Raw genomic sequence first — 27,843 nt, 5'->3', positions numbered from 1 at the left:
CGGCACCACGCACCTTGCACCCACTCACCGGCTACCCGCTGGAACGGCTCCACAGGGACATCCCTACAGCTGCTCTGCCCTTCCCAGCAGCATCAGGCAGAGGACGCTCAGAGCCGTGTGTGTTTGCTACTCTCTAATGCTGGAGCGTTTTCAGTCCCCCGGGGTTCCTTACCAGGAGTCGAGTTCTCCAGGATGGCACAGTGGTTCTCAGTGCCCATGAGGGCTGGGTCCAGGAACCCCTGTGGATGCCCAAATCCATGGATGCTGGAGTCCCTTAGAGAAATGGTATTGCAGAGAACCCATGCACACCTTCCCGTGTAGTTTGAGTCACCTCTAGGGTACTCATGATACCTAATACCGTGCAAACGTCGTGCAGAGTTGCTAAACTGCATTGTTTAGGGGAAAATAGTAAGAAAAATGTCCCTGGATGTTCAGAATAGACACAATTAAAAATATTTTCAAGCCATAGTTGGTAGAATCCAGGGATTTGGAGGGCCAACTGTATCAAGCAATGTTCCTACGGTCACCTGTGCTCATATTTCATGTGACCACTGGAGGCTCCACAAAACAGTCTTTCTCTACTTTTTACTGAACGTGAAGAACTCCGGTATTTTCCCTTCTGCTTGTTTCTCCTCTCCCTTTCTTGTTCTTTTCTTTGTTATTCTGCCTTTCCCTTTTCTTCTTATTAGTGAAATGAGTATGTTGGTGAAGACTCTCTAAATCAATCTCTCTCTCCATCCTGGGTCACAGCCTGCAGTGTGAGACCCCACTTTGTAGACACCCCCCCTTTAGCAACTGCTCCCCCTGAATAAAGAAAACAACTACTTACTTATTTCACCCTCTTTTATAGTTTCTTATTTGGTACTGGGTATTCCGAAGGACTGCTTGAAGGGAGCAGTACATCTTGAAATTCTTTCTACAAGTGAGACTTTGTAAACCTGCGTGTGTCGGCCTGTTGTGAGCACAGTGTGGGCGTGGCACAGGTGTCCATCTCTCAGCCTGTTCTTTTTTTCCCTAAGCATGTCTTTCTGAACCTGGACTTTTGTCTACAGAGTTTTCTAGACCACAAATGCTACTTGGTTCTTCTCTTTTGTTTTGGTTTGGTGCTGGGGATTGAACCCAGGGTTGCTTTACGGCTGAGTCACATCCGTAGCCCATTTACTTCTTATTTAGAGACAGGGTCTCACAAAGTTGCTTAGGGTATTACTAAGTTGCTGAGGTTGGCCATGAACTTGTGATCCTCCTGCCTCAGCCTCCCAAGCCCTTGAGATGACAGGTGTGCACCACAGTGCCTGACCCACAAGTGCTGCTTGGAAGTGGCCACCATGTAGGATGACATCCAGGCGACAGCTGTATGGAGGGTGCTCTGCTTTCCCTCCCCCTGATGTTCATTCTCTGCAGTAGCCGGTGATGGGAAGAGCAGGAGTGAGCGCTGCTGTTCACAGAGCACCCGGCTGTGCGGTGCTGTGTCCAGCTGCCTCTGCGGGGTGCTCTGTGTTCCATCCAGCACCCACCCCCAATCATGACATTCAGAGGCTCCTGTCCATGGAGCATGCATGTGCTAAGGTGACACTAAGCACTCTGTGTCTCATTGTGTGGAATGTCCTCAATCATATAGAAAGGTAGTGTTGTCCCTGTCTCACATATGGGGAAACTGAGGCTCAGGGAGCTTCAGGAACTGACTAGGGTCATGCAGTTAACGAGAGAGTCTCAGATTCTGGCCGGTCTGCGTTTCACAGTGTGGCTTCTGCTGGTGACGGCTCACTGACCTATATCTTTTGGGTTTTGGCCAATTTCTTCCTTCCCCAAGCAGCAGTATCCAGGTCACCTTGCTGTCATTAATGGGGGAGGAAAACCACCCACAATTGTTATTTATTTGTTTCTCTTTACAATTATTTTTTCCAAAAAAAAAAAAAATTTCCTGCATTGGACCCATTTTCCCAACGCAGCATAAATGACCTTGCTACCTGGTGACTTCAGCAGCTGCTGCTTTGTGACAGGGGAGTTGTGGAGTCGCAGTTATGATGTAGAGATTCTGGTGTGCGCTCATCTCCATGGGATGAGAACAGCCCGTCTCAGACACACACCACTGGCAGCTGGTGTGGCGGAGGGTGGCTTTGCCCTTCGTTGGGTCTCGTTCCTCCTTCGTTTCTCTTCTGAAATGCCAGGCCATGCCAGGAGCCTCCCTCCCTCCAGGACTGGGGAAGTTCTCACGTTCTGGTGACTCACTCCTATGAATTGGTTCTTCTGTTTGTTTATTTAGTTTTTGGGGGTGTGTGTGGATGGGCTAGTGGTATGGAGAGTTAAGAGGTAAGAGAGAATTTTATTTTTATACTCTGTGTTCACTGGCAAAAATAAATGAGGTTATGAGCTCTCTGCCCAAAGCAGTTATTTATTTTTTATTTTTTATATTTTTAGTGCTTGGCCATTTTGCTGGCCTTCAACAAATAGTTACACTAGCAACCAGCACACATGGTGTGTGTTATTTAGATCCAGTTTTAACGCCAGCATTTTGGCTGATGTAAATTTTCCACATCAAGCATCTTGCCAGAAGTGACAAACCTCCTTCCTGGGGTGTGCCAGATGTTTATGGGGACGGTGGCCTCCTCCCCTCTTCCCTATCCCACCAGACCTTCTCTGCCAGGCCAGGGTTTCCCCTGCTCCTTCCCTTACTCCCCCATGGGCAGGCACCCCCACCACACAGGTTGCTTTGCCGTTCTTCCCACTGCCCCCGGCCTAGAGCCTCTTCTTTGTGAGGACTCCTGGCTGGCCAGATAAGACAAGGGCAGCCTCCGGAGACTTTTCTTGAAAAGACTCAGCTTGTCCATTTGTGTTTCTGAAAAGCCTTGCACATGTTAGAAGTTTCCCTGTACAAACCGATGTCAGAGAGTGTTTTCTTAGGCCTCAAGACTGTGTTTCTTGGCCTGAGGCAAAGTGCAGTCTATATACTTAATAATCTGAAATCTGAGATCATCTTTGCGTGATCAATAGCTCGTCAGTTTAGTTCAGCCCTCTTCAGTATTGTCAGCTCCAATTAAATGTGCAGTTTCCCCCTCTGTCACTTCCCCTGGGCTCCCTGACCCATCCAGGCGCCCTGTGCCCAAAGCTGACAGTGTGGCCCTCTCCTTGGCAAGAGATTGGAGGGTGACCCATATGGTGAGCAAGGCTGGGGAAGGCCAAGGGCGAAGGGCGGCATTTCCACGGGGATCCCTGTTCAGGCTTCCAGAGAGTCAGAGAAAGAAGACTGAGTTCTGAGCAGAAGTTGAGAACAAACACCTGCGTTTCTTCCCTGCCTCGACCCAGTGACACTGGTGCTGGAATCGTGGGCAGGTCATGGCGGCAGACTGTGTGGCGCGTTTTAAGATCCTTTTCCTCATGACATGGAGAGAGACCCGTTGACGGGCACTTCTGTTTTAAGGTCTTGGGTGTGAGAAGCTTTTGGGCAACATTTGCTTATGATATTCATTGGCTTGAAAAACGCAGAGCGGGTTCTGGACCCATCTATCCAAAGGTTTTAATGATTCTTTTCTCATAGAAATAAAAATTGTTCAGGCTGCTATTCTAAGCAATGGAGGGACTAGGTCAAGGTTGTCTGTGTATCTGGTCTGCACCCAGGCACAATGTTGGCCTCCAGTTAGCTGGTTGGGTGCTGTTCAAACAAAGGCCCATGCCAGGGATGCAGAGACAGCCCAGGCCTGTGAACAGTAGAGGGCAGAGAACCAAGAACCTTGCCCAGAAGGGATAGGACAAGATGAAGCCCACAGATGTGGGGCCCCGGATCATTGGATGATTCCTTCTTTCATCAGGACCTCCCAGGTGGGGTGTTGAATTATTTTACTCAAAAGCTAAAACCTCAGTAGGAATTAGTCTAGAGAGAGATGCTGATCATTAGGAAGGACTCGATCCGTTAAAACCAGGCAGACTCGGCTTGATTGCAACAGAAAGAGAGATCAGGAAGGGTGAGGGATGAAACCTGGGCACTTGCTCTGCTGGGGGGGTTATGCCCTGAAAACTCACTTTGATGAGTCTGAGCACTGGCATGGCTGGTGGCCTTGGCTTTGCCAGGTGGAGCCAGCTGCCTTGGTCTGTGAAGTGTCCGAGTGGGTCTGTTGTCACAGTGTTCTCTGCACTGAGCCCAGGAGCTGAAACGAGCCATATGGAGGGAACACTCCGTGGCTCCCTCTCTCTCTGCAGGAGTTTGTAATCAACACACCGTGTGAAAACGCCCAGAAGATGTACATCGGGAACGCCATGGGCGGGAACTACGCAGCCGTCTTTGCCCAGCTCATCATCAATGGAAGTTCACAAGGTTTGTCACTGACATGGGAGCCAGAGGATTTGCTGTACTGTCTCTCTTTCCCAGCGAGTACTTTACATGGAACACCACTTTGCAGGGCTGTTTCTATCTTCAGTACCAACATCATCTCCTGAGTGGAAATGATGATGAATTTATCCTTATGTTCTGACGTTATTCCCTATTGCGTGTAGTGCACGGTGCAGAACTGAAGGAATTCTGGGATCAAAAGAATTTCACCCCATCCCAGGAAGTGCGTCAAACTCTACTCACATCTTTTGGGAGTTTCCTAAGGGTCTCTGTTGCCTCCCTCAGGGCCCCACTGTTTCATCGTTCCCATCCGGGATGAGAATGGAGGCTTGTACCCCGGAGTGACAGCTATTGATATGATGCACAAGGAAGGTGAGTCCCAGAGAAGGCAGACCAAACCAGCCTCATCCCTCCCAGCTTCTTGAATTTCCTAGTAGCAAGGCAGCTACTGGACACTGTCCATCTTCTCTGTCCCTTTTAGACTCGGGCACTCGGAGGGCAGGCTCTGTGCTCTCTCTCTCTCGCCCCTTAGCCCACTGTAGTGTTTATGCCCACAGGCCCTTGATGATGCCTGAGTCTGGCACAGAGCATTAGTCTGCTAAGAAAGGAGTATGAGAGTGAAAGAAAACAAGAGAAGAGAGTGGGGAGAGAGGAGGGAGAAGGTCATCCCTGGGGGAAGGATAGAGTTTCATCTCCAAGGGAGCAAAACTAACCATTGCTGCAGAGGCAGGGCTGGGCTGAAGGTGGGTTTGCTGGGGACAGGGCCCTGGCTGGCCCTGGCCCCTGGAAAGGACCTCGTGCATCATGTGTTGCTGAGAGCAGAGAGTGGGCCGAGCTCTTACAAGGTCTCTCCAGACGTTGAAAACACTGGCAACTGCGGAAGGTCGGCCTGGTTTCCTTGTAAGCTCCAAAATATACCGTGTCCTTGTCAAGGGGTGAGGTTCAAATAAAATCTTTTATGAAAGAAGGCATTTTGGCCTCCAGATTAAATCTCCCTAAGATTTTTTTTTTTTGAGCAACACATAGACCCAAGCATCTGACCACAGGTGCCATTAGGAAGTAGGTCTGGCAGACTTTAGGATACTGCCCCCCTCCTGTGTCCTTGTGGCCATTTTCCTTGTCTTGTGGCATTTGCTTTCATCAGTTCCCCCTGCACGCTGAAGATGAGGCCCTAGAGGGAGGAACCCTGTGGTTCTGCTCTCCTGGGAGAGCAAGCTGGCCCGTCATCTTGCCTTCCTGTCCTTTCCTTGCCTAGAACTCTCCCTTTGAGAACCACTGTTACTTCTGGAAGGTTCTGGTGGGGACCTGCCCGCAGCCTGAGCCTCGGAGCTGGCAGGCTGCGCAGAAGGAAAGGCACACTCACTGTCCTCTGTACTTGTGGGGGAGTGGGCTGGGTGGGCTCAGGAGACAGACAGAACACATCCTCACCCCTCAGCCCCAACCCAGAGCATCAACAGTTCTAGAGCAAAGGCTTGGGAAAGGGCAGGGCCAACATGGCTGATGCCTAGATTCCCTGCAGCTTCGTTCATTTCTGTTCTCCAGGTCTGCATGGTGTGGATAACGGGATCTTAATCTTCAACAAGGTTCGGGTACCCAGGGAGAACCTGCTGGATAAGTGAGTGGTTTTCTTCTCAGCAACTCTGCAGATGATCTTGCTCTTCTCCCAAGCAAGGCCTGTCTTCCCCCAGCCTCCCTGACAAGCTATCGATAACTCACTGGAAAAGGCAAAGAAACGAATAGAAATAAATTAAAATGATCCAACTTGCTGTTGCCCAGATACAATGATTGTCGCACTCCAATGTGTCTCTCTGGACTTTCTAACACGTCAGCAGATCTAGAGAGATATGTCAGATTTTACCAAATGAAATTTTTACCAAATGAGGATGCTATCTTTTTTTAAGACTTATAATTTCCATTTAACATTATTTTACAAATATTTTAATGTAACAATAAACACACTTAGGCATTATCATTTTTAACAACACCATGCAGTCTGTTAAATAAATGGTCTGTAAGTTTTGTCATCGAATCCCTTACTGTTGGGCACTTAGATTGTTCCATTCCCCACTTCGTACACTGATTGGTGCTGTCCCATCCTTTGGGGTTGTGAGTGTTCAGGCATTGTCCTTCAGCTTGGGAGGCTATTAAGACCACTGCTTCCTGGAGGGATGAGTGCTCACTTCCCAGTACCTCACAGTGAGGTCAAGGTGAATTCAACAGTGAGCTGAAGGCTGCTTTCTCAGGTGCATTCTAGGGATGAAGGTTCAAGGGTTGGTTAATGATGCTTCCCCCACCCCCAGAGGCTAGAAGCACCAATTACTTTTAACTTTCTCAGCAGCATTTTCCTTATCTTATGAAAGTCCTGAGCCACCATCATATTTGGGTCTCTGACAAAGCCAACAGTCGGTGTGTGGATAAGCAGCTGTCTCCCTGGCTGCCTGTGGATTTTCCTTGAACACTTTACTCCTTTTTGCTGCCTGCTAGTTCTTGTCAGCAGATAAATATGGTAGTAAATGCCAAAAGTTTAAGAAAATTGTGTGGGAAACAAACTTAGAAGAACCAAATTTTGTTTGCTCTCTTCCATGAACTGGGAGGAAATAGAATGGAGACAACTAAAGAATCGTTGCAGTTATACTGGTGGATACCAAAGACCCCCAGATCCTCTCAGGGGCCACCAGTGCCCATGACAGCAGGTCTAAGGACCACCAGCATCCCCTGGAGGTGTCTGTACATCTCCAGGCACCTGTCAGCACCACCCCACTTTGGAGGATGGGGAGGAGGGAAGATCCCTGTGTCCCACCACTCTGATGAGATCTTGGTGGCTTGGCCCATCCTCCAGAGGCCGGGCAGTGCTGAGCATTCACCCAGTGCATTAGAGATCAGAAAGGCTAACTTCACAAGAAAGAAAAATGATCATGAGCTACAGTATTTGTAGAAGATATGAGGATTTATAGTCTTTCTTTGATAAGCAATATTTGAATTTAATATAATTTTATAGATATTTAAAATGCCCCTAAATGCTATAAGACAGCATATGGCAAGAGTTTGAGTTTTGAGAAGGAGCCCCACATTTGGGATCTTGGTTTATCACTTGATAAAAAGTGGGCCAGTAAATAGATGTATGGAATCAGTACAATCCCTATCAAAATCCCAGATTTGTTTTGCAGGAATTGAAAAATTGATTCTAAAATTTATAAGAAAATATAAGAAGTCCAGAATAGTCAAAACAATCTTTATCAGTCAAAAATAGGAGGACTCACTTATGATGGGAAAAATAGTACAGTGCCATTGTAATCAAGACTGGTATTTTGAGCAATGGAAGAAAGAGTCTTAAAATATGTCCTCACATTTATGGCCAATTAATATTCATGTAGGGTGCCAAAACAATTTAATGAGGAAAGAAAAGTCTTCAGCAACTGATACTGGTACAACTGGATACCAGATGCAAACGCATGAGTTGGAGCCCTACCTCACACCATATCCAGAAGTTGACTCAAAATGGTCACATACCTAAATGTAAGAGTTAAAACTACACAACTCTTAAAAGAGATCAGAGGTGTGAATTTTTATGATCTTGGTTCAGGGGAATGACACTGGAAGGATAGCTCACCAAAAAATAAATAAATAAATTTGTTAAAAATTAAAAAATAAATTAGACTTCATCAAAATTTTTCAAAAAAGACTCTTGTATATCAAAGTGCACTATGAAGAAAGCAGAAAACAATCTAGAGAACAGGGGAGAATATTTGTAAAATATTTCATTAGGACATAGTATACAGAATATAAAAATAACTATTATAATTAAATAATAGAATGAAAAATAAACCAATTAAAAAGCATGCAAACATCTGAAAAGACATTTCTCAAAAAAAATGCATATAAAGTACTAATAATGGAAAAATGCTCAACACCATTGTCATCACAATGTGAATCAAAATCATGATGAAGTACTATCCACAGCATTAGGATGGCTATGGTAAAAGAGACAAATGACACTAAGTGTTGGTGAGGATGCGGGGAAGCAGAACCATCATGCCTGACTGGCAGTGATGTAATGTGTTGTCACAGGTTTGGAAAAATCATTTGGCAGCTCCTCAGTAGTTTCAAAGTTATCAGATGACCCAGCAGTTCTATCCCTACATATGTATAAAAACATTGTTAGCATGATACTAAAAAATAGATGTGTACACAAACATTCATAACATCATTATTCATAATAGCCCCAAAGTGGAAACAACCCAAATATCCATCAATTTCTGAATGGATAAACCAAATCTGATAAATGCTTACAATGAAATATTATTCAGCCATAAAAAACAACGAAGTATTGATACATGCTACAACATAGATGAACCTTGAAAACATGCTAAGAAGCCAGACACAAAGACCGCATGTTATATGAGTCTGTTTATGTGAAATCTTGAGAATAAGCAACTCCAGAGAGATATAAAGTCGATTAAGGGATACCAGGAACTGAAAGGTGGAGAGTTTGGGGACTGATTGCTATTGGTATGATGTTCCTTTTCTGGGGATAAAATGTTTTGGAACTGGATAGTAGTGTTGGTTGTACAGCATTGTGAATACTCTGAGTTGAACACTTTAAAGGAATTAATTTTATGGGGTGTGAATTATATCTCATAAAAAAGTGGGCCAGTTTGTACACTCAGTCTCTGGTATGGTTAAATGATGGTGGTACCATGCCTCTTTTTCTCAGGGGCTATTGCTGGGCTGCAGGTTGGTGGTGGCTGAAAACCTGCCCTTGTCTCCATGGTCAGCCTTTCTTAGACTCTCCTGAGAGTCCCTCAGAGGTGGGGATTCACACAGATGGACTCATATAATATGGGGTCTTTGTGTCTGGCTTTTTTCAAGCTTCACCTATATTGTACCGTGGGTCAGTGCTCAATTTCTTTTTTATGACCCAAAATATTTAGTGGTATGTATACACCATATTTTGCTTGTCCTTTCAGCAGCGGATGGACACTTGGGTTGTTTCCACTTTGGGGCTATTATGCATGATTGTCCTATGAGTCCAGCCTTTCACCAACCTCCTGAGAAGGCCCGCCCCCCCCCACCCCTAGCTTAGTCTGCTCTTGTTCTCATGAGGGAGGTCCTCATGCAAATTGGTGCACTTCCTGGGCATAAGGGAGCCACCCAACTTCACCTCTAGAGCTGCCAAGCCTTCTTCTTTTGTTAACCCACCTTTCTTGTCAATTCTGCTCTCCTTCTTCCCACAGGTTTGGTTCTGTGGCCCCAGATGGGCAATACCACTCACCTATTAAGAACAAGAGTGCGAGATTCAATGCGATGTTGGCCGCGCTGACCCCTTCGAGATTAGCAGTGACTTTCCAAGCTCTGAGCGCCATGAAGGTAGTTGATTCTTTTTGATTGACCTCACTGTTCATTCTCTGCTTATTCTGGGGATGCCTAACGGTGTGAGGAGCTGAGCTTCCTGAGCCCCAGGGGTGTCATGTGGCCGGGATGACTGGTCACACTCTAGAGGGAGTCAGTTGGCCACACAGGTCACGTTTTGGTGTCCTTCTAGAGACATTATCCCATCCATCCTGAGCTGCTAATCATGGTGGATGGAGCCTGGGCAGTGTGGCCACAGAGCCACAGAAGCTGACCCAAGGAGACTGGGTTGTTCAGGACGAACACACCTGTTTCAGTTTCCTGCAGGCGAAGGTCAGGGTGTCTTAGCTGAGTTCATGGGGCGCGTGGATCTCAGGTGCTCTTGGGGACATTCCCCGTCACGTGTCGGAGTCCATGAGGCCAGATCTCCAGAAGCCATCTCTGCCTCTCCTCCCCTGTCTTCCTGTGTCTTGGTTTGGAGAAAGCAGCAGGAGAGAAAAATTCTGGAAGGTTCTTTCTCTCTTCTGCATGGGCCTACACTGTTGTGTTCTCCAGGCCCTTTCCTCTCTTTGCATGAAGGAAAGCCCGCTATGACCTCCCCTGAGCCTAGTGAAGCTGGAAGGAAGACAGATTCTGCAGGAATATGCCTTTGTGTCTTGAGTCCAGCTTTCCCTCCAGAGGAGTGACATTCCTGTGATTCCAGGCCTGACTTCAGTCACAGATGTCTGAACAGCAGACAGTCTCTCTCGATTCGCTTCTCCTTCGCCTGCCCCGCCCCAGCTTCCCGAGCAGTGCTCCTCCTGCCATTGAATGGTGGAAGCGCACATGCTAGGACTACCCGGTGCCCTCCTGTGGCCCCCTCCTGCGGCGCCCTCCCGTGGCGCCCATTCCTGTGCTTGTTTTGCAGTGGCTCTTGCAGTGGGCTCAGCTGGGTGTTCTAAAGTCCCCTGTCAGGAACCTTCGGACAATCGAGGCCCCGGGAAAGCCTCTTGAGGAGGCGTCCAAGAGCCGAGGGAAACTGGTTCTTCAGGTCTGTAATGGAAACGCTTTTAGCCATGCTCAGGACCCAGAAAGAGGGAAGGAGAGAAGGCAGAGGAGCCCAGGGTGGCATCAAAGAGGAGACAGAGGAAGAGCCTGACCCAGGCTTTCTGAAGCCATGACGCAGCGTCTGCACGCTGTCCCCTCTAGCCCCAGCACCCCTCAGAGCACACCCTGAGCATCCTGAGGAGAGTACGGACACAGGACAGATGCATGCTGGTGGTGGCCGCAGAGGCTGCTGGGAGACCCTGTGCCCGACAGGTGTGGAGTAGGTGATGGTGTGAGGGTGCTCCTGCTGCCAGAAGCCTGGTGGTTCCCTGAGCTCCGTGTGGGGTCACGTGGGCTATGGTGTGGGCAGTGAGGGCAAGGCAGGGGCGACCTTCCAGGAGAGTCTTGGTTCTCAATGTCACCAGATCTGGCGCGGTGTGAGGGGGGTAGCTCTGGGAGAGGAGACCAAGGCGTGATTCTTTGTTTTATTTTTGTGGTCCTAGGGATTGAACCCAGGGGTGCTCTATTGCTGAGTTACATCCCCAGTCCTTTTTAATTTTTTTAAATATTTATTTTTTAGTTATAGGTGGACACAGTATCTTTATTTTATTCTTATGTGGTGCTGAGGACCAAACCCAGTGCCTCACACATGCTAGGCGAGCACTGTACCTCTGAGCCCCAGCCCCAGCCCCTTTTTAAATTTTTATTTTAAGACAAAGTCTCACTAAGTTGCCCAGGCTGGCCTGGAACTTTCCATCCTTCTGCCTCAGCCTCAAGTCATTGAGATCACAGGCAGGTGAGGTTCTTGTTCTCTGTTCCTCTGGACATTATCAGGGGTCTGCACCTGTCTACCCCGAGAGCCATGTGCAGACTGATTCCTCGTTGGGTATGTGACGTGCTTGCTTTGTTCCTGGCAATGGATGGTCATGATCACGATGGTAGGCTCTGAAATCAGAGATCCCTGGGCTCCAGCCTCATCCTGTGTGTGACCAGCAGCGGGGCTGTGGGCAGGTCAGTGGTCCTCTCTGAGTCTCACTGTCCTTGTCTTCAGGTGGGCCTTGGGAGGATGGTGAGGCAGGACAAAGGGATGCATACACATGCTCCACAGCTCGGAGCTGACAGAGACACGTTGGTTGTTGTTGCTCCTGCTGCTGCTGTTGGGAAGGTAGGCGTTGGCAGTGGGAAAGGAATAAATGGCTTTCCCATGAAACACATGCCTTCAATCCTGGCCTCCAAGGAAGGCATTCTGAAATGCTTTGCAAAGATGCCCAGAAAGAGGGAAGGAGAGAAGAATCCCTTTGATTCCTGGGTATCTAAAGCAGAACACGGTAACTCAGAATTGGCACCTTCTCTGCCCATATCGACCTTTCCACTCAAAGGAATTGCTTAGTGTATTAGTCAACTTTCTGTTACAGTAACAAAATACCCAAGATAATCAACTTATGAAGAAAAAAAGTTTATTCTGGCTTACAGTTTCAGAGCTTTCGGTTCATGGTCAGTTGGCCTATTGCTTTTGGACCTGTGGAAAGACAGCACATCGTGGGTGGAGCATGAGTCAGAGGAGACTGATCAACTCTTGTCAGCCGGGGTGCAAAGAGAGAGACAGGAAGGGGAAGGGGTCCCAATATCCCTGTCAAGAACATGCCAGCAATGGCTTAACTTCCTTCTACTAGGCCCCACCCACCAGAAGTGTCACAGGCTGGTGACCACGCCTTTGATATGAGGGCCTTTGTAGGCTGTTCAAGATCCAGACCACAGCCCTGGGGTGAGGGGGAGCCTGCACGGAGCCTGGCAGGGATCAGACCCCGTGTGTTCCAGGCCCTGCCATGTCGTCTGGCTGGACAGCAGCCCTGGCGGCTGTGATGTCACCATGCGAGTCTCCATTGAGGATGGGCTCAGAGGCCTCCTTGGCAGCTCCTCCTCCTGCGGCTCAAACAGGTCCCAGATGTTTTCCCAGCTGAAACCTAAGATGGTCCTGCTCGGTCTGCTCTTGCTAATGAGTGGAAAAACAGATCTCTCTGTCCTACATTCATTCTTGATGTATTAGAAAACTGTCACCGTGGCTCTCCACAGTGACATTCGCTCAAGGTCAAGCATGCCCTGCCTTTCAGGCCTTGCCCAGATGTCTTCTTTTCCATGATTGTCTCTCACCGCTGCGGCAGGCCTCCGTCCTCTTGGATTTTCCCTCAAAGGCTCACTGTAATCCCCGTCCTCTAATTTGTGTCCAAAATGCCAGGCCAGATTAAATGGATTAGTGAGGCCAGGGAAATGGAGATGATTGTCGGGAGGGAGGGGCTGGGGGGGAGGGAGCTGGTGCTGGGTGAGTGGGCAGGGTGGGGAGAAGGGGCAGTGGGAAGTGGAACCCAGGTCTGTCCTTTTGGATTGGTTCTGCATGGAGACAGTACTTTAGCTCATCTTGAGCTGGTCCCCACTTGTAAAGGAGTTTCCCTAAGGGATGCCCTTGGGAGCTGGGTCCCATCCTGGGAGTATCTGACTTGGCAGCTCCGGGGTGGGGCTGGAGAATCTGCATTTCTAGCAGGTTCCCAGGTGCCACTGAAGCTGTGGGAGGAGTCCTGCCTACCCCTCCCTGGGAAAGGCCTCCCAGACTCCCCCCGCGGCTGTGGAGTCCTCCCGAGCCCCTTCCCTCCCCAGCAATCATCCCGATTTCCTTGGACTCGTGTTCTCACCGGGAACCCTGCACACAACAAATGGGTGCAGTCCTAAATGTCTGGCACCATCCCAGCCACCTCGTCCCTAGGATCAAGGGCCAAGCTCTCGCCCATCAGCCCCCTCTCCCCACTGACCTTCCCTCCTGCTGTTCCCTGCTTCCTCACCACAGGTGGGCATGGCATGCTGCTCATTTTCAAATACATTTCAGAGGTCCTGCTGTGTCTTCTTAAAGGCCACAGCCTGCATGTGGTCCCTTTGTCACCTGTGCCCAAGGCATCACAAACCTCTTGCAACGTTTACTTCAGTCACACAACCAGCTGGTGTTTGTTAAAGTCACCTGGAGGATTAGGGCGTCCACATGAGTTGGGGCGGGGCATGTCACTGTGCAGTCCATAACACTCGGCCACCCTCATGTGACTGTATTTGGAGACTGTGTGTATAGAGAGGTAACTAAGATGAAATGAGGCCATAGGGTGTCTGTGAAGAGGAGACACCAGAGATCTCAGTCCCCATGCACCCAGAGGAAAGGCCACAGGAGGACAAAGTGAGAAGGTGGCCCTCTATACGCCTGGAAGAGAGACCTCGTCAGAAACTAACCTGCTGGCACCTTGACCTTGGGTTTCTAACCTCCAGAACTGTGAGAAAATGAATTTCTGTGGTTTGAACACTTGGTCTGGATGGCCGCTGGAGCAGAATGACATACTGCAAAAAGTCCCGAACCACCAGTATAAGCCAGGTTAGGAAAGACTCCCAGGGGGCGTTCAAGACAGCAGCCAGTGGAGCTGGGGTCCTCTTTCTCGCCTCATTCCAGAGTCCAGGGCTGAGCCAGGCAGAGGAGTGCCCAGTAAAGCTGTCAGCTGAGTCCAGTGGAGTGGAGCTGGCCTGCGTGGAAATAGTTGGCAAGTCCTACCCGCTCCAGACGCCATCGTGAGGCCTCCCTGGGCTTGCACCTGCCTCTGTGAGACCTCCAAGAGCATCTCCACTTCTCTGGAAATAGAGCTGCTGTTAGACTGAAGGGACATCATGTGAAGGGTTTGCAGGGGGGTCTGCGGGCACCAAGCCCTTGACGCCTGCCTTGCTGGGATCACAAGGCCTGCAGAAGCCTACCTACTCCAGCTCAGGCAGACCGCTGGCTAAAATCACCTCCTCCGAGGTTCTGAGGGTGACAAATAGAATTTGTAACTCAGGCTCACCCCTTGGCGGAAGCTGCTGAGAGCTGAGGTAAATTATGAGGCTGAGCAGGGTGCGAGGCAGCAGCCGTGGGTGAGCAGTGCTGGCCCTGAGTGGGGGCTGGGGACCAAAGGGCCCACACCACTTGTCCATCCTCCTGGGGTTCTGTGAAGGGCACGTGTCTTAGAGAAGGGTGGAGAGACTGATGGCAATCTTCAAGTCATACAAGGTTGCCGTTATGCAAGATGGCGGTGCTTCTGCAGCCTCCTGGAGCTGACGGGACCACAGAGGGAAGGCTGGTTTCAGGAGGGACTCTTGGGACCTCTTGGAATGTGCCACAGGTGTACAGCCTGTCCTGAGCGCTGCTGGGCATGAGTGCAGGGTCTGGGGAAAGTGCAAAGTCCACTTTTTCTGGGGGTCTCTGGCCTCTCTCTGTAGGGATTTGAATGGTCTCGAATGACTTTTCCAAGACCGTTTGACCGTAGATCAGAACCGCAAGGAGAAAGTCAGGTGTGCAGGGCTCCTGAGCCTGAGGTGGTTAGTCTCAGGCCAGGGAGGGCCCTGCAACCCCCAGGAGAGCACTGGAGCAATCACTCGGCTTGTGTCGCACTGGCAGGCACAGCAGGCGCTGACGCCATTCCAGGATGTCCCAGTGCCGATGTTCTCACTGTGGTGTCTGACTGCTGGCCACAGTGCTGTGTGCTGCAGTCACCAGCCAGGGATGAAGCTGGTCAGCTGGCATCAGAGTGTGGCATCCCATCTGTCCTGATGGCTGTGAATCAGGTGCTGTGATACATTCCCCTGAGCTGAGGAGCACTCAGCTCCCTCAAATTAGTAATTATAGTTTTTATGACCACCATTACAAAACTTTCAGGGTTTTGTATGTTTTCTTCTTGCTGTGAGGCCATCTACTTTTATTTTTCCTGGAATCACTTTGTGTTCATTTCTTCTTGTAACTTAAATTGATCTCATTCTTATCATTACCAACAGGATATTCAGCGGGACAAGGATTGTGTCTTTTTATTCAGCCTCAGGGCAGGGTCTCTTAGAGCATGCTGTGGAAGTCTTTTTATTCCCTCTTCTACCCACTCACCCATCCATGCCTTCTCCATCCATCCACCCATCCATCCAGCCACCCACCCATCCATGCACCCATCCATCCATCCATCCATCCTCCCATTCATCCACTCATCCATTCATCCATCCATACAACCACCCACTCATCCATGCCTCCATCTACCCACCCATTCCACTACAAAGACTCTGAACACAAAGATCAGTTAATGTATGAGTTAGTAGTTAATGGAGGAAGCTGTGGAACATTTTAGAAAAGAGTAGTCACCTACAGACACCAAGTTTAGACACCTCCACCCACCAGGCCTGTACGTAGGACAGGCCAGAGACAAGCCCCATCCACCAGAGCCTGGTCTCTTCCAGTAGTAAAGGGCAGAGTAAGCAGCATCTCTGAGGTCTTGCACACAGGAGGGCTCAGTGCAGGGACGGCCTCCAGCAGGCCGGCAGGAGTGGAAACCTTCCAACCACGAGCGTGTGTGGCTTGGCATGATGGAGCACAGAGTGGGGAGGCCATGGGTTCCTACTGCACAGTCCAGAGAACGCATGCTCCTACATCCGGTGTGAGTTTGGCTGAAGTTTCCGGGGCAGAGTTCAGTGGCACTCATTTGCTTGACACTGTTGGCCTGGCCGGTCCCTGGCATGTGTCTTCACAGAGCTGTGTTGGAGAGTGGAGCTCAGACCTGTCTCAGTCACGCTGAGTATGCTTTGAGGCAGGGCTGCTCTGTTCATCTCCTTCTGCTCAGGCCGCTGCTGCCCCTTCAGCGTCCTCACACACACAAATGTGGGGAGCAGAAGATCCAGACTTGCTCAGCTGTTGGAAAGCTGGATGGAATGAGGCTCCCTCCTCGGCCGCTGGGAAGTACGGAGTTTCCTTCTCTGTTGTGAAAACTTCCCAGAACTGACCACCAGGGGGCGGCAAATACCAACTTGCTGCCCACGTCCCTTGACATTTTTGTATTTACTTTCCATGTGTCAGAAGCGGCTGGGATTTTGCTGTTGCCAGTTTATTTAGCTCCTTATCAGTTACAAGTGCTGCTTTTTAAAAAAGTGGACAATGAAAGAACGAGGTGCACCAGCTGAGTAATTGTCAGGCTCAAGACCAAGATGGCAAATAAGATGTGGAGTTATTTTGATGACTCTTCAGGGCAGAATTTGACTCATAAATGTCTCTTAAAAAAACATAAGCTTGCAGCATTTTGGGTGGATATGAAAATGGTTAAATATTTTTGTGGTGTTTCTATGGAAGCTGTTTATGTTTGTAACAACTGAAATTTAAACATTTGTCTTTTAAAAGATTTATCTACTTACTGCCCTTTCCCCCAAAGACCAAGGAGCAGAGATGAGTACAACCAGAGATTAGCAGCACATGGCATGAGGATTTGAAATAGATGCTTGGAAGGCTTCCATTTTGGACTTGTTTCAATTCTGAGCGCATGTTGAATACCTTCCTCTTAGCACTGTGGAAGTGGGTGACCTGGAACAGGGGTGTGTCCTCCAGAGACAGGGGCGGATCCAGGTAACAGGAAACCACAGCTAGGTGGATCCAGGTAAGAGGAAGCCACAGCTAAGTGGGGAGGGCTCCAGGATCACACCTGCAGGAGGGGACAGGATGGTGGGTAGTGAGGACACCCCACACGGAGAGACGTCACAAAGAGATAGCGGGCAATATTTCTTGGTTGGAAGGAACTTCAGAGATCAGAGTCCAGAGCATGTCTTTTTTTTTTTTGTGGGGGAGGCTGGGGGATGGAACCCAGGGCCTCACACTAGCAAGGTGCATGCTCTACCACTAAGCTCACCCCAGCCCCACGGTGTGTCTTACAGAAAGAGTTCTAAGTGAGGTCGGTGGGTCTCTGCAGGGCAGCCTAGAGTTGGCATCCACCTTGTTCCTACTGAGTAGGGTAGGGGTTCTCTGTGCTGAAGGAAAGGAAAGTCCTTGGGCATTCCTCCTTGTTTGATGTGGCCTGAGAACGTTAGATGCTTGTGACTGTGGCAACGTTTCAAGGAACACCGCTCCCTTTGACTGAGTCAGCAGAGGCATTGGGACCCCAGCGTCCTGAGGCCCGGGTTGTAGTCAGGGCAGCTGGGAGGGAGGTTGTGCAGCTGCCTCTGTGTGCCCCGCCTGTGTCCTGCTTAGTAGGGGGCCGGCCTTCCTGGGCTCTAGCAGCTGGTTTGCCTGGGATGGGTAGAAAGGGGCCTGGGCTGCAGCTGAGAAGAGCTTCATTACCCTTTGGAGGCCCAAGAGCTGCCTCTGGGGATCATCGTCTGCAAGGTCAGCTTGGATGGTTGATGGCTGGCCCATCGTCCTTAGCAGCTTTCCTGCCTGAAATTTGATTTTCCACAGAGGATGTGTACTTGTGAAGATCACTGTCCCTCTCCTTCACTCCATACCTTTGTCCCTTCCTTTAGTAGATCCCATAAAGGGATCCACTCTTTTGTATTGAGTGCTGCCTATTAAGGGACCATGGTTTGAGCATTTCACACATAATTACCCATTTGATCGTCTCAGTGGTCCTGTGAGATGGGTGCTTTCTTGACTCCCCCTTCGTAGATGAGGAAACAAAGACATAGGAAGATGTAACAGTTGGCCCAGATCTGCAGGGCTCACACTCCAGCAGTCTGGCTCTGGGGTCCGGCCCATGCCCAACACCAGGATGGCTTCTGTGGTCCTCAAGCAGGAGGTTTTTGAGGGTCCCGCGCCAGTCCTGATCCCTGGTGCTCCTAGACCTCCTAGTACACGGTTGTATTTGCTTTGGTTAACCGAACCAAACCCAAAATTTAAAAAATGTGGTGTCCACACTGAAAAACATGGAGATTCCACCCAAACTGGGATTTGGCAGAAGCCAAATGGTTAGTGGCTGGGCTGGAATCCAGGCCTCCTTCCCCACTGGGACCTGGGACCTGATTTAGTTTTTAGTGGCACTGCCAACTTTGCCTGGCAGCTGTCGGTCCCTGTGGTCCTGAGCATCTCTGGGCTGGCAGCAGGATGGGGGGAGGTGGGTTGTTCCAGCCTTTATATTGATGTTCTTTATGGGAAAAAGACCATTATGATGGACGTTTATTGTGTCCAGGGGAATTTTTTTTTTTTTTTGGCTCAAGCCAATGGAATGATTTTGAACATCTCTGCCTACTACAATGAAATTTAATAAGCCAAACAAAGTCTGTACTTGCTTAGATAAATTTTAAGAAGTAAAGTGGTCCATTTAAATTTACATCCACAAAGCCCTTATATTCTCTGAGACGCAAATGGTTGGTTGTTAAGTATGTGTTCTACATTTCTTGATTTATTAACTTTAGACATTTCTGCCTCTCTGCTGTGACAGATGAGAATTTAGTCACACAACATCTTGCCCTTACCTCTTGTTTCACTTTTTTTCCCCTTCACAATTTTTGATGTTTACATTATTAATTTTAATTCTCCCAATAACTAATAGGTTAGTTATAAATATCCTGGACCTCCATTTCCCATCCTAACCACTTCATATCTTGACTCCTTCCCCTTCCACTTCTGTCTGCTGAACCATTCATTTGTATGCTGTCATGACTGAAGCATTTCAAGATATTTTCTGGGACCATCATCTAGCTTTTGGACCTTTGATTATATTATTAAGGCCAGTCTTGTTCACGGTAGAGCCATGTAGTCTGTGAGGCTCATATTTCCACTCTATACACCAAGTGTCAAAACACCGTTACAATTTTGAAGAACAACACTATTCCTAGCTTCTAGGTCAAATGGAATCACTTTTCTCATACTCTGCAAATTACTGAAAATCATGTCATGTTTTTATTTGCTTGATATTTAGATAATTGTATTTTTGCTTTTGATTTTTTCCTGGAATTTTAAATTGCCTTTCTTTTTTCTTGTTAGGAGAAAAAAATATATGTCTTCAACACCATAACAATAGTGTCTTCTAGTTTCTGACTCTTTTTGTCTCTTATATGGAATCCATCCATTATTCTCATTGAAGATCTAATGGTGCCCACTGATTTCTTATTTTAATCTTGACTAATTATATCTGATGTGATCTATAGCAATCATCACCTAAGTATTTTTCTTTTGCAAGATTTTTTGAAGTAAAAAACTTTCTAAATCCTTTATTATCTTTTTGGCTGGTTTTTCTCTGGTTTTATTGTGATATGTATAGAAGTAATATCTTCTGGAAGGGTGTGTGGATGATAATGTTTTGATTCCTTATATGTCTGAAATGTTCTGCATTTTGCCTTCACATTTGATTGACATTTTAGCTGAGACTTTTAACTTGAAAATAATTTTCTTTAAGGGTGTTGCTCCATTATCTTCTTGCATTAGATCCGCTCACGGAAAATCCTGTTTTCCTCTGTTGTTACCTGAAAGTTATCTCTGCAAGCTATTTGTTTGAATTTGTCAATGATGTTCCCAGATCTCACTTTTTGCGTATCACAATTTTTTATTATTATTATTATTATTATTATTATTATTATTATTATTATTATTATAGCTTTATGGTTACACATAGTAGTGGGGTTCATCCCAACAAACTCATACATGCATGGAAATGGATTTCTGTTCATTATCCCCCCTTTCCCTCCCACTTTTCCCTCCTGCTCTCCCTCCTGTCTCCCATTCTCTTTCTCTACCTAGATGTCCTTTCACTCATCTACTAATTTGTATTTGATTGGTTCTTTATGTTATCTAATCCTTCCCTCCCTCTTTATTTTACTCTAACTTCCACATATGAGAGAAAACATTCAACCTTTGAGTTTCTGAGTTCAGCTAATTTCACTAAGCATGAGATTCTCTATTTCAATCCATTTACCAGTGAATGCCATAATATATGTGTATATTACATATCTATATTATATAATGTATATATCATAATTTCTTAATCCATTCATCTATTGACAGGTACCTGGGTTGATTTCATAATTCACTTATTGTGAATTGTGTTGCTATAAACATTGATGTGGCTATGGCACTTTAGTATGCCAATTTTAAATATTTTGGAAAAATACTCAGGAGTGGGATAACTGAGTGATATGGAGGTTCCATCCCTAGTTTTTTGAGGAATCGCCACACTGCTTTCCAGAGTAGTTGTATTGCAGTCCCACCAACAACGTACAAGTGTTCTTTTCTTCCCACCTGCTTGACTCTCAATAGGATGCCTCAGTGTGGAAGTTTGTCTCTTGTTCTTCTGGAAACTTTTCTTCTAGCAGTTCTTCAGTAATTCTTTTCTATCCCATTTTTCTGTTTTCTCAGAACTCTAATTGTTGGGAGGTTGAACTTTTAGCTTGAGTGCCTCTCTTGATTTTCCCCTTATACTTCCCTACAGGAGTTACTCTATATTCTGAACATTTTTCTGATCACATAGTTTGTTTGCACAGTTATGTTTAACCTTGAAGAGCTTTTCCTCATTATTCTTTTTCTGTATTAGTATGTTATCTTCTGTATGTGCAATTGTTCTGTAATCTCTTTGCTGATACCAACTGGATATTGCTTTTCAGAGTTCTGTTCCCTGAGTTATCTTTCTGTCCCTCTAGAGTCAGTTGGGGTCAATTAGAGGAATGCAGAGGGTTAGGAAGCTGAAGGACTAGAAAATAGCACGTACAATCAACATGAAGTAAGTGCTTTCATGGAGTTATGGGCAGTACCTGAGAAAATCACCAAGGTTAACTGAAGCCATTCAGAGAAGAGTTCCCCAAAGACACTATGCTCTGCATTTTTAAGGACAAGAATAAATTATTTCAGAAACAAAGAAAGGGAAGGACAATCCAGGAAGAGGGGGATGTATGAAGACACTGAAGGGTGAACCAGTATGGTCCAGTTGTGGGTGAACAGAGGGCTTAACATGGCCCAAGTTTGCATGGCCTGCTCGAGAGGCTGTGGTGGGGATACACTGACTAAGTGGACAGGTGAGCCAGGGCCATAATGCACAAGCACTCATGATCTGTGGAGGGCCTGGAGAGGAAGACTCACCTGCAGGGGAAGGACCAGAGGTCTACTGACCGTCCTGACAGGCACTCACAAGATGGAGGGGATGAAGAATGGACAGTCGGGACTATGATGATAGTCTAAGCAAGAGAGGATATGCAGAAAGTGTGGAAGGGGCAAGGGGACAGGATATGATGCATGTGCGGGGCCAGAACAGAGAGAGCAGGTGGGGTGACTGGATGTGAGGGGTCAAGGGCGATAGCAGGTCTGGCCTGATGGCTGTGTAACTTGAACAGGTCTAGGGAGTTGAGAAGGGTCACACCTCCTCCTCTCCCATCATTAGAGACAGTGTTTCCTTAAATACCCAATTCATTTGGGCTTTTGTAGACCTGTTCTGTCCCTCTTCCTCTTTCAGTTCCCCTTCTTCCTCCTCCCTCTGGGAGCAAGTACTGAATGCACCAGTGGTTTGGGCACCAGTGAAGGTCCTTCCAGGAGGATGCCTCCCTCTCTGTCTGTCACCTCCAGGCCAGGGCTGTGTGGGCATGTGTCTAAGGCTGGATGCAGTGTCAGCAAGCCCTTCTAAGAAACCCTCCACCACTTCCTCCAGTCTGACTTGAATCAATAAAAAAAGGGTGATGTTTTGGTCTTTGTCTGCAATTCCTTACTTTATTTCTCAATTTGTCCAAAGGTCACGTGGTGGTGGTGGGGTGTTGCCCATATTCAAAATGTATGTATTACCATGTCCCAAATAAAGAGCACAGCTCTCCCACCTCTAGCTGCTCCTGGAGAATACACTGTAAGATAAGCATGTGGAAATCCTGACTGCACTGTAGGGAATTCCCTCTGGATCACTCTTGACTCACTTTGGAGGGGTTGTGGCTGGGGAAAAAGGAGGTCAACTGAGGAACAGGAACTCCCTGTCTGCAATATTGGCCCTGACTGGGGGCCCCAAGGGCTTCTGTGGAACCACATTTATTTGCTGCTCAGCAGATTCAGGGGGAAGGAGGTCTTGCCTGGGGTACCTCACCTCCAAGGCTGGTCATTGGGAAAATGAACTTCAAGATGATAAGACTGTATCTTCTTGGTTACCATTGACTCTCTGGTCTAGAACAGGTCCTGGCACCCAGTAAGCACTCAGGGAGCAAACAGCGAACTAATGGATGGATGAGTGGAAGGAAAAATGGATGGATAGATGGATGAATGGGTGGATATATAGTGATGAAGGGAAGATTTCCTTGGTGGAGAATAAGTCAGCCCAGATCACAATGCTGTGGGGATTGGGAGTGGGTCATTTGGTGACTTTTAATTCATTTTTTTCATTTTGTAGTGCTGAAGACTGGATCCAGGGGCTGTGCCTGCTGGGCAAGAGCTCTACCACTGGGCTACATCCCCAGCTCTTATTTGGTGGCATTTTAAATATGTGAAGAGCCCTAGAATCCTGAGCTGAATCTCTTAAAGGAACAAAAGCAAACATTTTCCATTTCTCACACGTACATCCAGACCTTTGTTTTAAAGCTTTGGGACTTGCGCGCACCAGGGGATTTCGGTCTGGGCAGGCGTGCGCATGGGCAGGAACTACTTTGTTTTTATTTCCTCAGTGCTTGCTTTCTCCTTGGCCGCCCTTGCAGATTGCTCACGGCTGAGCCTCCTGGGTCTGACGACATTGTCAGTGTGACTGGAGTGCTATTCTGGGCGAATGATGCACAGGTCCCGGAATGGTCTCTGTTCTCTAATGACAGCCGTGTAATAGGTTTAAAGCTTCAGAGAGCAGCCCTGGCCCCAAACTTTGGAGGAGCTGGGCTAGGGGGATTCTTCCTGGCGAGGGAAACTGATCTCAAACTCCAGCAACACAGACCCTGTTGCAGTTCCTCAGGGCCACGTGTCCTCACCTCTGGGCTCTGCACAGCTTGGCCCTTTGGCCGGCGACTCTGCCTGCCTCTTGCTGTCGTCCCCCCCAGTCCTAAATGTGCACACTGATCCCCAAGAGTCTCCCACGCGGCTCTACCTGTCTGCAAGAGCTCTCGTGGCTCCCGGCTCCTCCCAACTGTTAACCGCCTTCTTCTCCACCAGCTCCATTGCGTAGGGACCTCACTTGGCACCGGGTACCTAGGAGGCCCTCAGTGGTATCTGTGAACTGAAGTCAACATGTGCCCAGCCCATCCCAAGCATCTTTGTTGTAATGAGAGCAAAGGTCCACAAGAAGCACAGGAGCTGCCCTGTGCTGATCCCGTCTGCAATGGGCCAGGCTCTGGGCTCTCACTCAGTGTCCACTGCAGCCCCACCATGCTTCCTGTTGCACAGAGGGAAGACAGAGGCTCCTTGAGGTGAGGCAGCTTGACAGGGGCAACCCCCTCACGTAGGGCAGTTGTGCCCATCCCTATCCTGAATGACTGGCAGGTCACCACAAAATTCCTCTTGTCAATGACCCTTTGTTTTGAGGCTACATTAGAAAAGGAAGAAAGGATATACTGGGGCTCAAGTAGAGTGCCTTGGGTTTGTTTCTGGAAACTTCCATGCTCTTTGCTTAGGTAGTTGTGCTTCCTTTGACCTTGAGGTTGACCCACCCGATGTGACATTCCAAGGATTTCATCCTGCATACCTCCAAGGTTGTAAGAATGGTCAGGACTTGAATGTGGTTCTTGTTTCCAGGGATCTTCTAGGTCGGGTGGTCAGGGTGATGGATGTGAGCTCTGGGGTGACCCTGCTGGGTCATGTTTTCTTTATTAACATTCATCTGGTGATAATATTGGAGCTAGTCGACTTTTTAAAAAATATTTGCATATCTCATTTCTTTGTCTAATTAGTGTGGTGAGAACAGTGTCCCAGTTTTCATGCTTGAATAAATAGCTGTCATGGTGGAAGGCGCTCAGGGGCTGGCTCACCGCAGTGCTCTCTTCCTTATGTTTTCCATCTCAGCTAAGCTCTGCTGCAGTCCACGCTCCCAACTTGTCTTTAAAAAGAACTGATCTTGTCAGCCAAATGTATGACATACCTCCTCAACTCAGAGGACACCTTTGTCAGAGCCGTGGCATGAATCTGGGCATCCCGTCACTAGGGCTGCTTAGTACACAAAGCCAACTCTGTGCCTATGTTCCATTTCCAAAGTAGGCAGAATAGAACAGGGGGAAGGATTTAATTCAAGTATAGCCTTCCTCTGCATGACCCACCTTCATGACCTTGCGAATTCTGAAGTTGATTCTTTGCAGCCTGGCCAAAGGTGAAACGGCACTGTAAGTGCCAGGTACCTCTTCTTCAAACCTAAAAGTGGGGTCCCCATCTCCTGAGGCTGTTGATGGGATTTTCTGAACCTCTGTATTATGGTCGTAGGGTCCTTTGTTCCTACCACAGAGCCCCCTCATAGACTTTAGTGTGGTCTTGGTTATTTCCAGATGTCACCTAGTTGGTAAGAGGTGGACCTGAGATTTGAACCCGTTACCTGTGTCCATGTCTTCAAGCCAAGGAGGCCGCTGGGATTGGGGTGTGAATGCTTGTGGGGTTGAGGCAGGGTGTTTTAGAAGGAGGAGGCTCTGACAAGTTTTATTCCAGAGGGAAACGAGGAAACAGGGAGAGGTCAGTGCTGCCAGAGAGAGGGAGATTGCCAGAAGGGAGTGTCACAGGGAGACGCAGGACATGACATTAAACACAGGTGGAAGGTTGGCCTTGGAACCAGAGACATGAGAGGCAGAGTCTGAAGACAGAAAAAGCTTCACAGAAGTGAGGACAGGCCAGGAGATGAGTTCTGTCCTCTCAGGAGTGAGGGACAGGTCAAGGCCCGAGGAGCAGGAGCCGGGTGTGTGTGGAAGCTTAGGAAGAAGAGGCTCGTGTTAGCCGGATCACCACACTGTGACAAGCTTCCTGCAAAGGTCAAATCAAAGGAGGAAAGGTTTATTTTGGCTCATGGTTTCAGGCTTGCCTGGGCCTGTGGAAAGGCAGAACATCATGGAGGAAGTATACTGCTCACCTCATAGTGGCAGGAAAGCAAAGAGAGGGAGAAGGGGCCAGTGTCCCCATGTCCCCCTTGAGGGCACACCCCAATGACCTAACTTCTTTCCATTAACTCTACCTCCTGAAGGTTCCACACCGCCCCCCCACCTCCGTGGCATCACAGGCTGGCAACCAAGCCTCAACACATGGCCTTTGAGGGACATTTGGATTAGCAGGGCCCAGTCTCCATAGTCATTCAGTGCAACAGAGGGCTTCGGGGAGGGGAGACGGTGGGCAGGAAGAGGGCTGTGGGCACCTGTGGAGCTGGGGTGCTTGGTCCTGCAATGTGGAGGTGTAGTTTGAACACAGAGGTAGGGAAATAGAATGGTTGGGTTAGCCCCGGTTAGGAAATTCACCAATTAGGTTAGAGAATGACAGGGTGTCACTGTGAGGTGACATCTCCTGGGGAAGGTATGACTCGAGTAAGCCCAGGAGATGAGGGTGGGAGGGGGTGGAAGGAAGGGAGACTGTGGTCAAGGGAAACTTTCCCCCTTCCATCACTATTGGACACCAACTGCCAGTGGGTGACATTGGCAGTCCATCTCTGTGTCTCAGTGCCCAGCAAATATGAGGCATCTGTATGGAAAACTGTATGGCAAGACTGGCTGCTGTACCTGGATTTTACCCAAACTGTGACTTGAAGTGCAATCCATTAAAGGTGGACTTTCATCTGGCCTCCTTGTCAGGTGCAGGGACAGTCCTGTCTTTCTTCAGTTCTTCATTCTGTCCTGAGTGTGGAGGGGGTGTAAGTGGGGGATTCCCAGGGGGTGAAATCCCTCTCGAGGGACATTTAAGATCTTTGCCCCTTTTCTTTCTTGCCTGTTTGTGTGAGTTTCTATTCATCATGAAGTTGCCAGCGATCAGAGGATCTCAAAGTTTTGAGCGTGGAGCCTTCACACAGGTTGGCTGGGCTCTGACCAGAGATCGGGTTCCCAACGCTGCAGGTCCAGAGATGCCACCTCCCATCTGGGTGGAGAGAAACCTCTCCCCTGGATGTGGCTCAGACTCTGATGCCCTTGGAGCTAAGTGGGACCTTTGCCAAGACCTCTGGGGCCAAGCAGATGCTGTCCATCTCTTTACTGCCCCAGGTCAGGTGGCTGCCAACTTAACACGGCCAAGGTAGTGTTACCAACTTTCTCAAGTTACTCCCCCACCTTCGTATGAGCACCCCGGCTTTGAATGTGAGCAATTACCCTGCCCCTCCTTAAGGGTGAAGAACCTACGTTATCTATTTGGAATTCTTTCTCCCATTTATTCATTTATTCAATTACTTCTTTATATGTAGTATAAATGTACTTTTGGACTTTTAATTTGCACTTTGGGTTATAATCGGATACTACTTCATTAATTTTTTGTTTAAATAGTTTCAGCTTCAGCTATTGAGAGCTCTTTTATTTGGCTCTTATTTTCCTGTGACATGCTAGTGTGTGTATGTGTGTGTGTGTGTGTGTCTGTCTGTAGACTTTCTTTTTCTTTTATTTAGTTATCTATTTTTATTATCTTCCCCACATTTTTATTGTGCACTACAGTTGTACATGATGGTGGGATTTGTTGTGACATATGCATACATGCACAAAATAGAACAATATCATTGGCTCCCAGCACTTCTCCCCTCCCTCCCAACCTCCCATCCCCTGGTCCTGTTCCTCTACTGATCTCCCTTTGATTCTAATGAGATCACTGTCCCTCTCCTTTCTCTCCCTTTTTCCTCTCTAGCTTCCACATGAGAGAAAACATACATCCCTTGTCCTTCTGGGTTTGACCTTATTTCACTTAACACAATGGCCTCTAGTTCCATCCATTTTCCAACAAATGACATAATTTCATTTTTCCTTATGGCTGAATAAAACTCCATTGTGGATGTATACCACATTTTCTTTATCCATTCATCCATTGATGTTCACCTAGGCTGGCTCCATAGTTTGGCTATTGTGAACCGTGCTGCTATCAACATGGTATGTGCATGTCACTGTAGTAAGGTGACTTTAATTCTTCAGGATAAATACCAATGAGTGGTGTAGCTGGGTCAGATGATGGTTCCATACCTAGTCTTTTGAGGAGCCTCCATACTGACTTCCATAGTGTTGTGCTTATTTACAGTCCCACCAACAGTATAAAAGTGTTCCTGTTTCTCCCCGTTTTCTCTAGCATTTATTATGAGTATTCTTGATGCCTGCCATCAGACTGGAGTGAGATGGAACCTCACTGTTACCAACTTTCTCAAGTTACTCCCCCACCTTCATATGAGCACCCCGGCTTTGAATGTGGGCACTTACCCTGCCCCTCCTTAGGGGTAAAGAACCGACGTTTTATCTATTTGGAATTCTTCCCCCCATTTATT

General features: G+C 47.9%; 1 protein-coding gene across 5 annotated transcripts in view; it reads left to right on the top strand.

The window, feature by feature from the left end:
- Acoxl (acyl-CoA oxidase like) overlaps positions 1–27,843 on the top strand; it is a 326,857-nt gene that overhangs the window by 52,517 nt on the left and 246,497 nt on the right. For all 5 annotated transcript variants that reach the window (XM_071601826.1, XM_071601823.1, XM_027952093.3 and 2 more), the window contains 4 exons: positions 4,195–4,309; positions 4,610–4,696; positions 5,867–5,939; positions 9,559–9,691. In XM_071601826.1, coding sequence (XP_071457927.1) covers positions 4,195–4,309; positions 4,610–4,696; positions 5,867–5,939; positions 9,559–9,691 — 408 coding nt within the window. The remainder of the gene's footprint in view (positions 1–4,194; positions 4,310–4,609; positions 4,697–5,866; positions 5,940–9,558; positions 9,692–27,843) is intronic.

This window comes from Marmota flaviventris, chromosome 14 (genome assembly GCF_047511675.1).
Source record: "Marmota flaviventris isolate mMarFla1 chromosome 14, mMarFla1.hap1, whole genome shotgun sequence".
Classification (NCBI taxonomy): domain Eukaryota; kingdom Metazoa; phylum Chordata; class Mammalia; order Rodentia; family Sciuridae; genus Marmota; species Marmota flaviventris.
This window is presented reverse-complemented; position numbering and strand designations above follow the sequence as displayed.